Raw genomic sequence first — 14,803 nt, forward strand, 5'->3', positions numbered from 1 at the left:
TTGTGCTGGAGTTGGCGCCTGGTTGGATGTCCGCATTTAGATTGTGCGGAAAGCTCGGACCGCCGATTGGTTTTTGTGGCCCCCCACCAACCTTTACAGGTGGTGGCAGCCTTGTGTCCGTTAATGCGCTATCGAACGCGTCTGTTCCTGCTGTGCGTGCTGCACGCGCCCTATTCTTGTGTTCTATTGTATCTGGTGTATGTCCATTTGCTGAACCGAAACCAGCGATCCCGCTTATCGACCAACGTACAAATTGAAACTCAGTCAACCGCCTCTCCAAAAACGGCCGAGCGCGGACATTCACGGGAAAACGCGGAGCTTTTCACTTTATGTCGGCACCAGCGTTGGCCGCCGCGGAAGAAAATGGCACAGGAGCGACCGCGGAAACAGCGTCCGCGAATGCAGTGCGGCTCGCGTCTGGCGCTGACGGCCGGGCCGAGGGGCGCTTGCGGCCTTCTCTCTGGCGCGAGGAGCCCGACGAGGCGCTTCCACAGAGGGACATGCTCCCCTGAGAGTATGCAACACGAAAACACGGCTTCAGCCGAAAGTATCTCGCGACCACATGGGAGCGAGGCGGCTGTCGGTCAGAAGAAGGTGCTCCAGTTCGTTGAGTTTCGCGATCGCCTGCAGAAACAGGAACCCGGCGGCCAAGCGTTCGTCACAACGTGTCTATCAAGCGCACACCACAACCGCCGGGGTATGTCGTCCGGGGAAGCTACTTTAAGATGTTTTTCTCTTGGCTTCTACGAAGCCGCAGACTGAGCTATACTATATGCAGAGGCGTCGGCGAGGGAGCACAGAGGCAGATACCCTCAACCTGAATCGTGTGGAATCTCCGAGTTTCCGGCCTTCCGTTGGCAGGTCGCCCGGTTAGACGCTCAAGAAGACGTGGCCGCTGGCTGGCTTCGAGCGGACTGAGGCCGCCACTCTCCAGCCCGTGTACCTGCGTCTCATTCCGATGGAGTCGCTGCTCCAAGATGCGTATTTTGAACACAACCTCGCTCTGCTGTTCCTCGAGGCTGATGCCTTCCTCCTCCTCCTTGTTGAGGAAGCCCGTATCATGGCCAGTGTCCTTAAGGCGCCGTTGCCGTGCTTCCTGCAGCGTACAGATCAGGAGGACGGACACAGCAAATGGACTCGAAAGGGAAACGACCAAAGAGACACGCTTCCGTCGGCCTGAACTGCAACGAGAGTAAGACACGCAACCCTGAGGCTTGAAGAGGCGCGGACTAAACCAGGCAGTGCGACCGAAAGCACACCCAACGCGTAAGCAGCCAGCACCGGTAACGCAGCAACCCTTCAAAATAGGTTTTGCGATTCTACTACGCACGGCGGCGGAAGAGGTGGATTGCCGCGTCCCTCACACAGGGCTCTTCTTCGGCTGCATTTGCCGCTCTTCCCGCGCCCTTCCTGATCTTATTAACCCGCAACAGGATGCTAGCCTCCCGTGCCTCTTTTGCGGCCCGGAACGGCCTCGACGCACCTTCAGACGCCTGAGTTTCTCTTGCTGCTCCTGAAGGCGCTGCTGAGTGACAGCAGCTCGGTGCAGCATCCGTTTCTGATCACAAGGGGAATCCGCATAAAAGAGACTGCGCCAGCTTTGTGTGGTCTTCGACGGCAGGTGTGGGACTGGCAATTTGTGAATATCTACGGAGAGTTCGGCTGAGGATTTGAGTGCAGCAGCTCAGGGGGTGAGGTGCCTTGCCGCGCCTACACGAGCAATGGAAGCTGGTTGTGCAAACGCGACGGCTTCTCGCTGATGGATCGCGGCGTCGCTGCTTACACGCATGTCGTTCTTGCAGCGCTTTGCAATGAGCTCAGCTGTGGCGGCGTCAAGAGGTCGGCCTGGCGGTGGAACAGGTCAGACTAGACAAGCACAATTCAGGTGACAGTCCTCGAGTGGCGCGGGCTTGGCAGAGATGCTCTGCGGCCGTTCTGTAGTTTTCTTACCCCTGAATTCGATGAAGTAAGGAGCCAGAATGTCAATCTGAGCGCAGCAGCAGAGCCACATCCACGCCGAGTGTCCTAGTTCGGAGCTTGCTTTCCTGCGTTTCAGCGTGCCAGGCCCCTTAACCTGGCGGTGCTGAGTCAGCGCTACCTCCTCATTTTCTCTCTTCTTCTGTTTCGTTTCGCGAGCCTCCTTTTCGTCGGTGTGGGTCTTCAGTAGTTCCCTCGCAGCGTCGTAAACCGTTGGCTGAAGAGTGTGCTTTGTATAGATGGGTGGTCCAGCGTTTTCTTCTGCGTTCTGTCTCCTCGGCGCTTCCTCCGTCTGCTGCGCGTTCGGCTTGTCAGCGTCCGCAGCGCCGTTTGCGTCACTACCATACGCTGCGCGAGCTCCACGTTCGCTGCTTGGGAAGAGCGGACGTGAGGCTCCAGCCACCCCCTCGCGGAGAGCCAGCAAATGTTTTTCCTCCAGCTCACGTGCCGCTGTGATGGCCGCCTCTTGCTGGCCGCGCCACTGAAGGCATCCCCAGGCGCGCATGCAAGAACCCAGCACGCGCAGGCGATTTGTGGCTCTGAGACAAAAATGCTGCAGTTTCAGAGTGTTCAGGGATTGAATTCTTCGCGCTGCCACACCGCTTAGCACGAGCCCGTTGGTGTTCTCTCCCGCTGGAGAAGAGGAACCACGAAGATGTCCTCGTGCGGTCTCGCCTGGCGGCGCGTTTGACGGGAAGCCGCTTACAACGTGAATTTGGTAGGCTTGATCCACCACGAAGTTCCGGAAGCGCATCACCATCTCCTTCTGGCGCATGAGGTAGCGGTGAATCTGCACCCGTGCGCGCAAGAAAGCGTTGTCTCAGGCTGCATTGATTCTGTGACAGAAAGACGCCGACGGCGCCGCTGCGGCGTGGGCGTAAAATGGCCTACGAGGCTTTTTTCCCATGACCAAACGCATAAAATGGTAGTGGAGAGCTGATCGTCCGCGCTCTGGATGAGCGCATCTCTGCTAGAGCTCCGAAAATCCGCAGACTTCCTGGTTGCCGGCGGACCGCCAATTGCGGCTCTCTGTGGAGCATGGGCATGAGGTGGCACACAGAAATACCGTTTGAGGACTAACTTCTTTTTCGGTGAGGACCCTGCGCTTGAACGTCTTGACGAACGCCATGTACTCTTCATCGACCTCCAGCGTCGCTTGCTTCTGTCGATGCAAACACCTGCCGCACAGAGTCCCCGTTGATGGAGCTCGGAGCCAATACATGCGTCCTACACTCTGGCCGCACAGGCGCTGGCGGGTTCGAGCAGTCCCTTCACCTCTCCTTCCCCCTCATTTCTTAGTCAAGTGGGCTAACCAGCTTGGCACGCCAGAGTAAAAGGCAACTCCCCTACATATATTTATATGTATGTATATATGACGGCCCTCCACAAACTGATGCTCTTGGCGCCGACTTACGAACCTACCCGCTTCAGCATCAGGACTGGCTGGAGGATCGCACCGTCAGCATGGTGGAAGCTTATTCGTACGCGACCCTCCCCCAGCAAGTAAACGATCTTGTATTCGTCGTCTTTCGCCTCCTTCTGCACGAAGTTCCCCCAAACAATATGGCTCCATCGCAGCCAAGTGGCTCCACCGTGTAGAATCACTTAGTGAAACATAGCCCCCCCCCCCTCCCCCCCCGGAAAACATCCAGCAAAGCAACCAATGCGATGAGAAGACAGATTCGTGTGCAAAGGACGTTCGCTGAGTAGGCGCCCAAGCATGCATCAGTGTCTCGGTTCCATCCTCTCGTGAGCACCAGTATGGGTATGTGGCGCTTTACTCAAGCACGGTCTTTCACCGTCCGGTTCTTCCCTCTACATGCTCTACATGGGATGCCGGTATCACTGCCCGCCGAGTTGCTGTAGCCTTACGGAAGGGTCCCTGGCGAATTTCTCTGACATGCGAACAATGGGCATCATTCCAGTGATCATCTGAGGACATATTGAGGAAGGACGGTAGGGCAGCCGCTTGTATGTCAGTTTCCACTTTTTTGCACACTCCACGAAATCACTCTAGGCTGTGCTCCGGTCGCGACAAAACGGGGTTTGCAGCTTGAAACTGAGAAGATGAAACGATTGAATCTCACGGGAACCAGCACCCGCATAGACCTACCCGTTCACGCGCTGAGAACATGGAAGCGACCGGCTGCCCTAGCAGGGCTTAGGCACCGCATCCATAGTGAAGCGTGCTGCCGGAACTACCAGCTTCGTAAACCAGAGTTTCCATGCTTACCCGAATCTTTTCGCGCGAACTGTCCTCATCCGTTCCTAAAGTGATTGACTGATACGTTCGGCGATCTTCGCGGTCCTCGAACTCCTCAAACATTTTTACCCCTATCACCTGCACAACCCCAAGATCAATACTGTACTCACGGGACACCGGCGCCGCGGAGCAAGCACAGAGGATGGTGTCCCCCCGTTCTGAAATTATCGCACTTGGAGGAGTGCAGGCGTCACCCGTGAAGGACGATCGCACAGCGTCGGATATGTTGACGGCAGGTAAGCGAAGTGTAACTCCTCTTGCCTCGGTTTTACAGACATCTCTTACCTCCACATGTCGAATCAGACCGTCCAGCCTGTGACAGACTCAGACACCTCAAACCGGATCGCCACACATTCCGGCATCTAGACAGCAGTTTTGGGTGTTCTACCGTCATACGCACCTGACAAAACCTCTAGCGTGTTTTACGTTGGCGCGAGCAGTTCGGCTTCGGAGCGCCAGAGCAACGGAATGACGCAAACAAAGGATTGGCGTCACAGGAAATCTGTACGGAGGCGGTTTCTATTTAACACTCTCTGTCGACCACGGGATTCGAGTAGCTTGTGCTTTTGAGGAGGGCGATGAGAGTACTCTGGCAAGTTTGCTCACCTAGACTTATAAAAAACCAGCTCCCTCTTCACTGCTTCCACCTGAGCAACACCGTTACCGAACGCGCAAGAAGTCAACTTACTATGAAACAATACACATAAGCTGACAGAGAGCAACCGCAGCGAACTCAAGCGTCTAACACAGGCAGCCGCTGCGAGTGAAGGTTCTACGCGTTACGCGTGTCCCGTAGAAAACCGTGCGTTCTGAGCCCGGCTATTTGCGCAGTTGTTCATCGCCACACTGCAGGCACCGAACGCGGTCAGTGTCATGTACCCAGCCTCCTCGCCAGCTTCGGATGAATTTTGTGGGCGCAGTACGACACATGCTCGATACAACAGCTCCTCAGCCACTGTGATACGGAATACATCGCGGCCTTTGTGCAGGAGGACCAGACTGGAGGAAAATAAGATGACGCACTTCAATCACTTCCTTCAGACTGTTGGGCGTTCCGGGAAGGTACCGCTCCATGACTTTCCTTTCGTCCGGATACCGCACACGCTCGTACATGCAGTCGCTGAGGCATGGAGGCGGCACCGAGGACTCTTAATGTGGTTCGTGAGCGGAGGGAATCCGCCACGGGTTCACGGATATCACTTGCTGCGGAGACATAGAGCTTCAATGCCTCCTCTGGTGCGCGCGAATCTCCAACCGAGGCAAGCGGCTCATTATAGAAACCACACTGGAGGACGGGTTGGTGTTGCTGTGTTGGCGCACCCGGCATGCGCGCCACGCTTGACTCCAAGCTCGCCAGGCAGAGTTGGTGTTTACTGGCTTTCTTTGGTGAGTCGACGACAGGCACCAGCAACTAGGAATATCTGCTTATTTCGTTGGTGGCAACCAAGTGTACATAGGCGATATCTACTAATTAAAATGTGGTGGTACCGCGTCTTTGCATAGCTATGTCATTCGGTCTTCTCTCTGTGCAAAGGCAGCAGAGCTCGTGGTTTTTTCGGACCCAAACGAGGCAGAAGCCTTGGCGCGCAGGAGTTCCGTACGGTTTACCGTCTTTGCTTGAATGTTTCCCAGATCTGATACGGCAACGTTCGCTGAGCATCCTTGAAAAGGGTGACTCTCCTGACCAGACCGTCAGGCTGAAGAGTCCACAGAGGGTGCACACGAGATGTGCCGCAACCGGCGCATCTACGCTTCCTCTGCCATCCGGCGAAGGTTGTTCGTCTGGAGTCTCATGCGCCACCGAAGCCGCGAGGTCGGCCGTAGCGGGTGCTGACGCACCTGTGAGTACAAAGCGAAGTTCTCCACTTTGCTGTTCCTGTAGAACACTGTTTTGCCGAGGCCGTAGTATCTCTTCACAATGTCATCGCGAGTGAGCTTAAGCTGCGCGCCCCAACTGACTGGCGCTTGCAGAGCCTGAAGCGAACATTACAACTCACAGGCCGTCTCCGGCGTTTCCGCGACGTAGTCGTTGATCACTGCCAAACGCGCTTTCGCAGCGCGATCCTTGCCGGAAAGAGCACACGCTACTCCACAAGATGCCCCGTCCTTCGCATTTCGGATCGGAGGCTCGTTTATCTGAGGAGTTCAGGTGCCATCAAGGCGTAGACTAGGAGCTGCATCGCTGACATACTGGTGCCTTGCTTGTTTGCGTCTGGTGGGCGATGGAGAAGTGCAGGAACTCAGTTCCCTCCTCTTCGTCTTCAACAGGCTGCAGTGGAGGAAATGCGGATGATACCACGGTCCTGTCCACGCACATCAGCATGTATGGTCCGCCACCGGACTTGCGGCGGCTACTGAGCTACAGGATTCCCTTTCAGGGCGGGAGCGCAATGCCAGTGCCCCCCAGGGCGCCCGAGAGGCAGCGACTTGCAAGGTGCGTGCCGAATAGAAAGTAGGCGACTCCCGAGCATGTGCCAGCTGGCAGAGTAATCTTGCGATTGCCACACCAAAAGAACTGGTTTGTGCTTTCCGGGCGCAGTGCCGCCACCTTCCACCGTCTCGCAAACGTTATGGTCTTGAGTCATCACCCGGCGTGTTTAGAGTCACAAAGAGTGCTTGTTGTGGGCGTCTGAGTGTCCTAACCTAGGTCTCTGCTGCCGTGAAGCTCTCGTTCACAACATTTTCCTGTCGTAACGCAGAGTGTCGTTGCGTTGTCACCCCGCACGGCCTCCCTACCTTGGACTTCTTCAGAAGAATGAACTCGAAAAAACGGGTATTGTATAGGTCCCAGGTCAGTTGTCGAACGGGCACGCGGTCTGCCATGTTGACCTACAAGCACACAGCCTCAAGCACGGCAGAGTGTGCACCCCGACTCGCACTCGCTGTGATGCATGCTAAGCACTCCATCCTCAACCGTGCACGTTAGGCAGGGATCACAGGGATCACAAGCACTGCTTGCCTCCCAGTAGATACTTCTGGCAGTGCTACATCAATTCGGGATACCGCACAGTGCATGCGGACAGCAAAAAATGTCAGAGTGCTTCTGTCGGACGCTGCGGTGCCTGTGGCCACGCCTTCAGAGAGGTTGTGACTGCGACATTATCAAAGGTTTTGGGTTGAGTTACGATCACTTTCAAGGTAGGAGTCCCCTGTGGTGACAACTTGTTCTCGGCGCTACTCCCGTCAAAAGGCCCCTTCGAAGACTCCTGTTCGCGAACTTGTGGAGGGGAATTCCGCATGAGGAGACCGATGAGAGGAAGGAAACATGAACGCAATGTATTTCCCCAAGATGATGCTCAGCGTGCAATCCCATCTCATTCAGCGTCCTCACCCAGAAGTTCTCGTTATTCCATACAAAATGTACAGATATGTATGGCGCTTCGACGCACGTGTACGCCCGACCTAGCAGGCACGACACAACGCCGCGAATGCACGGGCAGTTCAAACACCTCCACCAATAAGGATATAAATGACAGCCGGTGGCGAGGCTCCCCTTCTGAGTTAGTTACGAGTCATACCTGCTTGTTTCTACGTCTGACAAAACAAATGCTGACCTCCCCACTGTCATGATGGAGGGCGCAAAGTGAGAGTGCCTTCCGTGGAGTGGCTTCCCTGGAGTGGCCATTGTAGCTCATCGCTGCGGATTCCGCACGTACGCCCGGCATCGACAGCATGAGCATACAGCTGCCGAGGAGAATGCGTTTTCTTGCCTGTCGTAGGTTCCAGAAATACATCATTCTCCATTCCTCGCTTGCCCTTTTTGATTAGTACCCAGCAATGAACCCGCTGACCCTCGAAAGGGTCTTCGCCGTGTAGGGAGTCATCGCCATCCACGAAGATCCGTTCGCTCTCAGCCTACAGAAGTGCCCATTGGCATGCGGTAAGAAATCAGAGGGTGACGACACGCAGAAAAAGAGCCTGTGCGCCAGAAGTGACCTGTGGTTGCATGCGATACTGTGTTCCACGATCAAGATTTGTCAAGGAATCGTTAGAGTTTAAGATCCTACGGGAGGCCTGACGGCCGCGGTGCATCTGCGGAGTACAGCGGGAACAACGTTACACAATCGCAGGATAACGGGTCTCATCTACTCCACCGGAGCGTGAAATGGGTTTGATATGGTGATATACGCAGCGCGGGTGTTCAGTTGCCGCCACGCACCAAGCAGTCCTGCGAAAAGCAAGCTCAAATAAGATTGAGCTCGATTTGTGGCTGTCTTAGCCGTCTGTTCATGGCTTCCAGTACCAGCGGATCTTCAGGTACATGGCTTCATGCGGGCGGTAGTCCCACCTGCTTTGCGGCTTCTTTCTCGTGTGCCTCATCCTCGAGCATTTTGAGAAATCCTGACTCGGGCGGGAGGCGCCTCGGGACGACAAACTCAACATCGTCATCGTCCTCCTGAGGAAGCGAAGACATACCGCACTTTGCGAACAGGACTGATTCGAGAACATCCCGTTGGGGCTTCACGACGAGCCACGACAACGGGTTCGCTGACGCATCGGAACCCCTGTTTGAGCTCCGCACGGGAGCGAAACGTTGGGAGACGGCTAACTGAACAGAATCGGCCGACGCAAACGGCAGTGAGACGACGCTGTCCCGGAACTTGCGAGACCGACCAAGATACAGTCTGAGCTACATCAGCCCTTCACTTTTAGCCGGCCATTACCTCCGACGGCAGGTCGGCCTCATGCCAGCCTCCACTCGAGACGAACAGTCGGGTACTTCTCCGGAGAGCTCCGCCCGACAAAAACAGACGTGTCAGTCGGCGGAGGTCATGTGACGACGTTTTCTGGCCGAGTGCTCTCTCAAGATAGGCAGCTCGGGTTGGATAGGTAGGTTGGCATCATGGCCAAATGTGCGTGACGAATGATAGATGTCGACGACATCTACACTGCGTGACAGTCCCTCTCTTGTGCTAACCTGTCTCGGGACAACACGCAGTTCGCCGGCGGGTGGAGCGTCAGCACTAGTTGGCACTTCGTCTGCAGAGCCGGCCGATGGCGCTGAGTCCGACTTCTGAGCCGGTTTCGCCTCCGGCGTCATTTGCTCCCGCAAGAATGACGGTAGATCATTGGTCTGTGATAAGCCACACGCACGGTCGACCCATGATCGACTCTGCTGCGGTTTGAGGACACGTCAGGCAGGCAGGGGTGAGGACATCTCTCACCCCCTAAAGGGGCATGGACCTGACATCTCCAGTCGGCGGTGTTCGCCTTCTGTTGATGGAGGTGTTCTGCGGCTGCCACTGTTTCCAAGCTAGAAGATCTGCTGGAATGCCGATGACAGACCGCATGGCGATGTGCTGATTGAGAAATCGGCTTAGCGCGCCACAGTTTTGTTGGGTGGAAAGCCAGACTGTCGTATTTCATGGAGCGTTTGTCGTAGACTCAGCATATTGGAGGCTGACGTTTGTCGACGAAGTCAGCCGTAGACAGTCTGAGACAGGGGTGGATGCAATACCTTGCAATGCTTGCGAAAGATGGGATCTCTGTAGTCCCGCATTTTCTGTCTCGTGGAATTTAGCCTTTTAGCCCGAACCCGCTCAGAACTCACCTGATTCACGCGCGTGATGAATTCCGGAGCGCATCCCGAGACGCAAAACGCGTCGTATCCGTGCCCAATCAGGACCGAACACAATAAGACTGCGTAGTCAAAACTGTCTCCTTTCCGCCAGGTCATTACAGAAGACGGCGAAGGAAGTACAGGCGGATACTGGTTCGGCGGATCGAGCTCCTCATAGCACAGAAAGTCAGCAAAAAATGCTGCACATTCGCGGTAGTCGTAGCACTCCCTGTGTTTTCATGAGGCAGCACCAAAATTGACAATGTGGACTGTGTTTGCGAGCACTCGGTTAGAAAATTACGGTCAGGCTCGTCGACCAAGAAACCTTCACCTTACTTGAACGGCAGTTTGGTAGGCCGTATTGTAGTTGAAACAAACTTGGGCACACCAAACTCGTTCGGTGGAGCCAGGAAAAGAAATCTAGGACCGTATATGGTCCTGAACTGAGAGCAGCACGCCGCAACACGGCGACTGGCCAATGTGCTTTTGCGTGTCTGATTCGTGAACCCATGCCTTGCAGTACCATTCCTTTTCGTGTTTCTACGTGAGAGCTGTCGTGGGTTTCGTGTGACTGCACGGTGTAACTACAACACGAAATCGCAATTCTGCGAGCAAACCGTGGCAACCATGGCATGTGCGCCACATGTGAGAAACAGCCCAACTCACGCCATTCGCATGGTTCGAAATGCCTGCCCGTCTACCGTGCAAGTCTTCACTTCATCAGCAGCACGCCCAGAAGTACATAGTCTGTGCCTAGATTGACGCCCCACATTTCCTGAGTAGCGAACTCCGAAAATACGGTGCGCGTTATCTGCTGTGGATAAGCGAGATGTCGTCGTCTCGTGTTCACTGGAAAACGCCTGGTCTCTCACATGGCGGCAGAGGGGGGGGCGGGGGGCGGGGGGGGTTAGTCAAATTGAACATCGCTAGCGGTCTTGAACAAAACGGGGATCAAGTAGGGCGACATATTGTCCTGCTGGCGTGTGCTTATGAAGTACCTGGACTTCGAATCGTTTGCACTGCTCGAGTATGACTAGCTCGCCGATAGTGTTGGTCCGGTAACGCGTGGGAGCGTCCGGATTAGCTTCCCTGAACTGCATTGGGCAGTACAGAGACTGTCTGGCACGCGTTCCACCTGCCATCGCAACGGCTGCCGAGCCACAACTGCTTGCGAGGCCGTTTTCCCGTGGAAGGGAAGCTTACTTGAAGGCACCGTTGGATTTTTGGGCACCACCTGATTGTGTCTTCTTCCCTATCTTCTTCCAGAGATCGCCCGCGATCAATCTCAGAGGGCGTAGTGTCGCCGCACACCCTCATGGCGTCCGCAGCAGGCTGCACAGCCGCAGGAGTCTCCATCCTTGCACATTTCTCCCTTCTTCCGTTTGAAAACTCAGTTTCTACGGTCTTCTAGAGTTCATTGGACATGCTTCTCTGGACAAGAGACGCGTCGTGATGGCTCGCGAATGCCACCGCGGACTGCAATTAGCTCCCATGCCACTAGTCTGCAGCACTGAACAAGGCTGGGGGCCTACTGCCGGCCAACCTGTAATACAGTCCCCTCTCAATCCCCCTGAAGTGAGAACCCACTTATCTTCTGGGAGAACACGCCGCTGAAAATTCCCTAAAAAATCCGAAAAGACTGGCTGGCGGGCATGCACACCGCCTATCATGCAATGTGGAGAGCACTACGTTCTGCCGTTCTGTTTTGTCGCGAGTTGTCTTGTGCGAACGAACGAATTGATGCCGGCACACACACACCAGAAGAAGACACGAGCAACGCGCAGTAGACCGCGGATACTTTAAAGAGGGACTACCTGGACTGAATGAGACCCGAGAAGTTTTGAGAGGTTTCAGCGTGTGGCTCGAGAGTCTAGCCACTCAACACAAACCAGCGGCCGCTGGCAGATGCACACACGCGTGACTTTGCATGGCGCAGCCGTACGTTCAGTCCCGTTTTTCTTGCGTGTGGAGCTCGGCTTTTCGCTGCGAGATTGTACTGCTTAATGCATGAGCTCTCGCAGCCATTCCAGCTCTTTGCGTGACGGAAATTGCAGACTGGTTATCTTGTGTGCCCCGAGCGTGCATCTGCAGTATGCAAGGCACCACCGTTCATGCCGGCGCACTCCCCCGCCCCCCCCCCCCCCCCCCCCCCCCCCCACCGGCAAAATCCCAGAACCATCAACACGGTTTTCAGGCATGCAAAATGCCCGCCACTGTATTTAGCTGCGCTCTGTTTGCTTTGACTGACGACTACAGGCGATTGAAGAAGCACTCGTCTGGTTTCTGTCTGGGCCATCATCTCACGGGGCCGGAGGCCGTCGCCCCTCACATGACTTGAATACGCCCGCGTAGCAATGGTCTATTGGCACACGTGCGCTCATGCACTGTTAGTAGAAACGACGGTGCGACAATGCAGGTTTTTGGATGTATCACCCTTGTAGCGTCCGTAGTTTCTGGGAGGGCGCGGAAGCAAATCACGCCCCTTTGCGCCCGAATGGACAGTCCATTCTCGGGTATAATACGAACCTGAAGGATATCTCCTTCACCACCTTGCTATCTCCTCCTACACTGACGCTGCTCCCGCGTCACTCGTAGATTTGCCACTTCCATGCTTCCAAGCGATTAAACACCTCGCGTCCCACGTGGCTGAGCCTACGACAGCTGCGTGGGGCAGCCGCAGCTTTGTGGGTTTCGAGGCGGCCGTGAAGAGTGGAAATGCTGTGTCCCCGGCATCCGAGTTCCGTCCATCAGGTGCTTGCTTGCCCCGTCCTGGGAATTCCGAACGCCGCGCCGTCGGACACTGCGCCTGTCTATCTCAGAGACTGATGCACCGTGACTCAGTAGACTACTTCGGCGACGCATGCGACACCCTAGCCGGTAATTGACGGTCTACGAAGTAGGGCAACTGTGTGCATGGAGTAACGTTGACTCGGCCCTTACAGAATGCAGCGACTTGCCGTTTCACTTCTAAAGCGACGCCCTAAACTTGTTTCCTAGTCTGGTTTCGTTTTATCTACATCCTGTCGCCACTGCTTTCCTCGATGGGGGTCTACGACGGATATGATCTACGCGTGGCCGTTTGTGCTACTAAGGAGAGCTCCTACTCGGATGCGCCGCCCCGCCACCTGTTCATGTGCCAGCAAACCGAAGGCCTTAACTCTGGCACAGACGCGCAGCTGGTGAAATCCAGCTCTGCAGATAAACCATTAAGAGTTTTTCACCCCTGAGGACGTTTTCAGGTCTCTGCAGATCTAGAGGCAAGGGACAGTTTTCCGGCGGGCGTGCCGCGGAACTGTGAAAGACCCTCCTAGGCCAAGCGGATACTATTTCCGTACACGGCCGGTTCACTGACAGTTGCCATTGGACACTCAGATGTTTCGGAGGAAGTCGCACAGACGAGCTGCCCACACTACAGGCGCACCGGCGTGCTCACATACCGGACAGTCAGTACTCTGTAAATTCTGTCGCGGCTGGCTGCGCAAACTCGACGCACACTGTCAAAACCCGAGCTCGAAGAAAGGGAAGGCGGATTTGAGAGGATCCTTCAGCAGGTCCACCAATAAACACATGGCGCCGGCCAGCCCCTCAAAGAGGCTGAACGGACTGTCCGGCACTCTACTGTCCGCTTGCAGCTTTTCGTCGAACATCTTGAGCGCAAAGTCGGCCGCTCTGTCAAGCCAGATGGGGTCGCGAGTGAGCTTGTACGCCATCAGCAAAGCGTACCCGCTTCCTGAGATTCCGTGACATATACCAGGGCCCTTCTTCAACAGCCCGTATCTCCACACGCAGTCAGCAGCCCGGAGCGCGGCTTTCTGGTACTCGCGATTGTTGAACACGATGCTCCCAACGCCGAAAGCAAACACGGCGCCGCTCGCCCCGTGGCAGAAGTGACAAAGATAGTCGTCTGCGCCGCCTACAACGGCTGGCCAGTTGTGGTTTTTTGTTTCGAGCGTGAGCAGCCAGTCTAGCGTTCCCTTCACCAGCCGCATCGCGTTCGGGTCGCGGCGCACAGAGTCCACTAACATCAACATGTACACTATCCCTATGACTCCATGCGCTGCGCCAATGTACTGCTTGTCATGCCACACGTACATGAGCGGGCTGAGGCCCGTCTCGCGCCCGTAAGCCGCCCCAGATTCGAGAATTGTTTTGGCAGTCTGATTGATCACTGACTCTGGGACTGAACCGGGGACGAGGTGATTCAAAAACAAGCAGCCGTAGAGGTACCCCGCGCGTCCATAAAGCCACTCATCGGAGTCGAGCTCATGGATCGCGAAGTTGGCGTAGCTCTCGTAAGACTGCACAGCACTGCGGTACGCAGCAGGCTGAGAAGCGAGCGGAGTACTCGGCTTCCACGCCTGCAGGGCAAGCACTAGGAAGAATCCGGCGGGACCGGAAAGCAGGCTCGGCCCGAGCGAAGGATGTCTTGTCGCATGCTGGAGTCCCGCATCCAAAACCTCGGGACTGAGCAGCCGGGATGCGGTTGCAAGAGACGTCTCTCTCTGCTCTCCTGTCTGGATCGTGGCTAGCTTTAAAAAGGCAAAGGCAATACCTGGGGCCCCAACGTACACAGAGGGCTCCTTCTTAGGATTAACGGTTCCTGTGGATCGTACACAACGGGCGGTTTCCTGAAGGCGGACTTGCAGCTCCGCAACACACTCGGGGCTTAGCGAGGAGCTGCCAGGCGCGAGATGCATTGGCTCCGTCGACACCGGAGCTTCCGCCGCCACGTTGAGAAACGCGCGGGCTTCCAAAGTGCGAGTGCGTGACATGCTGAAGACGGACGAAAGTCAAGAAGGTTGGACAACACAGATGCTACCGCACTCTTGACGAAGCAAACAGGATACGTCGTGGGAGAATGCGGTGGTGCTGCGGCGGAAGCCAGTTATAGCTAGACACGGCGCACTTGACGACGCGAAGGACAGGGTCTGCAGACACCCTCTGGAAACACGTCCGCAGACACTTTCGGTCACCTGGTCGTACTGGCAAAAACAAAATCCTCG

At 55.7% G+C, this 14,803-nt stretch overlaps 2 protein-coding genes across 2 annotated transcripts; both read right to left on the minus strand.

Annotated features, from left to right (window-relative positions):
- Nucleotides 1-537: 537 nt before the first annotated feature.
- Nucleotides 538-11,156, minus strand: BESB_066870 (uncharacterized protein; the record flags this gene model as incomplete). The annotated part of the gene is made up of 20 exons (XM_029365080.1): nt 538-624; nt 1,784-1,845; nt 1,951-1,987; nt 2,099-2,458; nt 2,684-2,767; nt 3,400-3,516; nt 4,211-4,318; nt 4,526-4,553; nt 4,847-4,887; nt 5,264-5,360; nt 5,849-5,937; nt 6,080-6,214; nt 6,977-7,069; nt 7,572-7,642; nt 7,951-8,095; nt 8,529-8,636; nt 9,159-9,314; nt 9,792-10,029; nt 10,137-10,294; nt 11,004-11,156. The coding sequence occupies 20 exons, from the start codon at nt 11,154-11,156 to the stop codon at nt 538-540; spliced, it is 2,367 nt and encodes a 788-aa protein (XP_029218663.1).
- A 2,141-nt stretch (nt 11,157-13,297) lies between these two features.
- BESB_066880 (lanthionine synthetase C family protein) lies at nt 13,298-14,572 on the minus strand (the record flags this gene model as incomplete). Its single annotated transcript, XM_029365081.1, has 1 exon — nt 13,298-14,572. One exon carries the CDS (start codon nt 14,570-14,572, stop codon nt 13,298-13,300), a length of 1,275 nt encoding a protein of 424 aa, XP_029218664.1.
- Nucleotides 14,573-14,803: the final 231 nt, after the last annotated feature.

This window comes from Besnoitia besnoiti, chromosome VI, assembly GCF_002563875.1.
Source record: "Besnoitia besnoiti strain Bb-Ger1 chromosome VI, whole genome shotgun sequence".
NCBI lineage: Eukaryota > Apicomplexa > Conoidasida > Eucoccidiorida > Sarcocystidae > Besnoitia > Besnoitia besnoiti.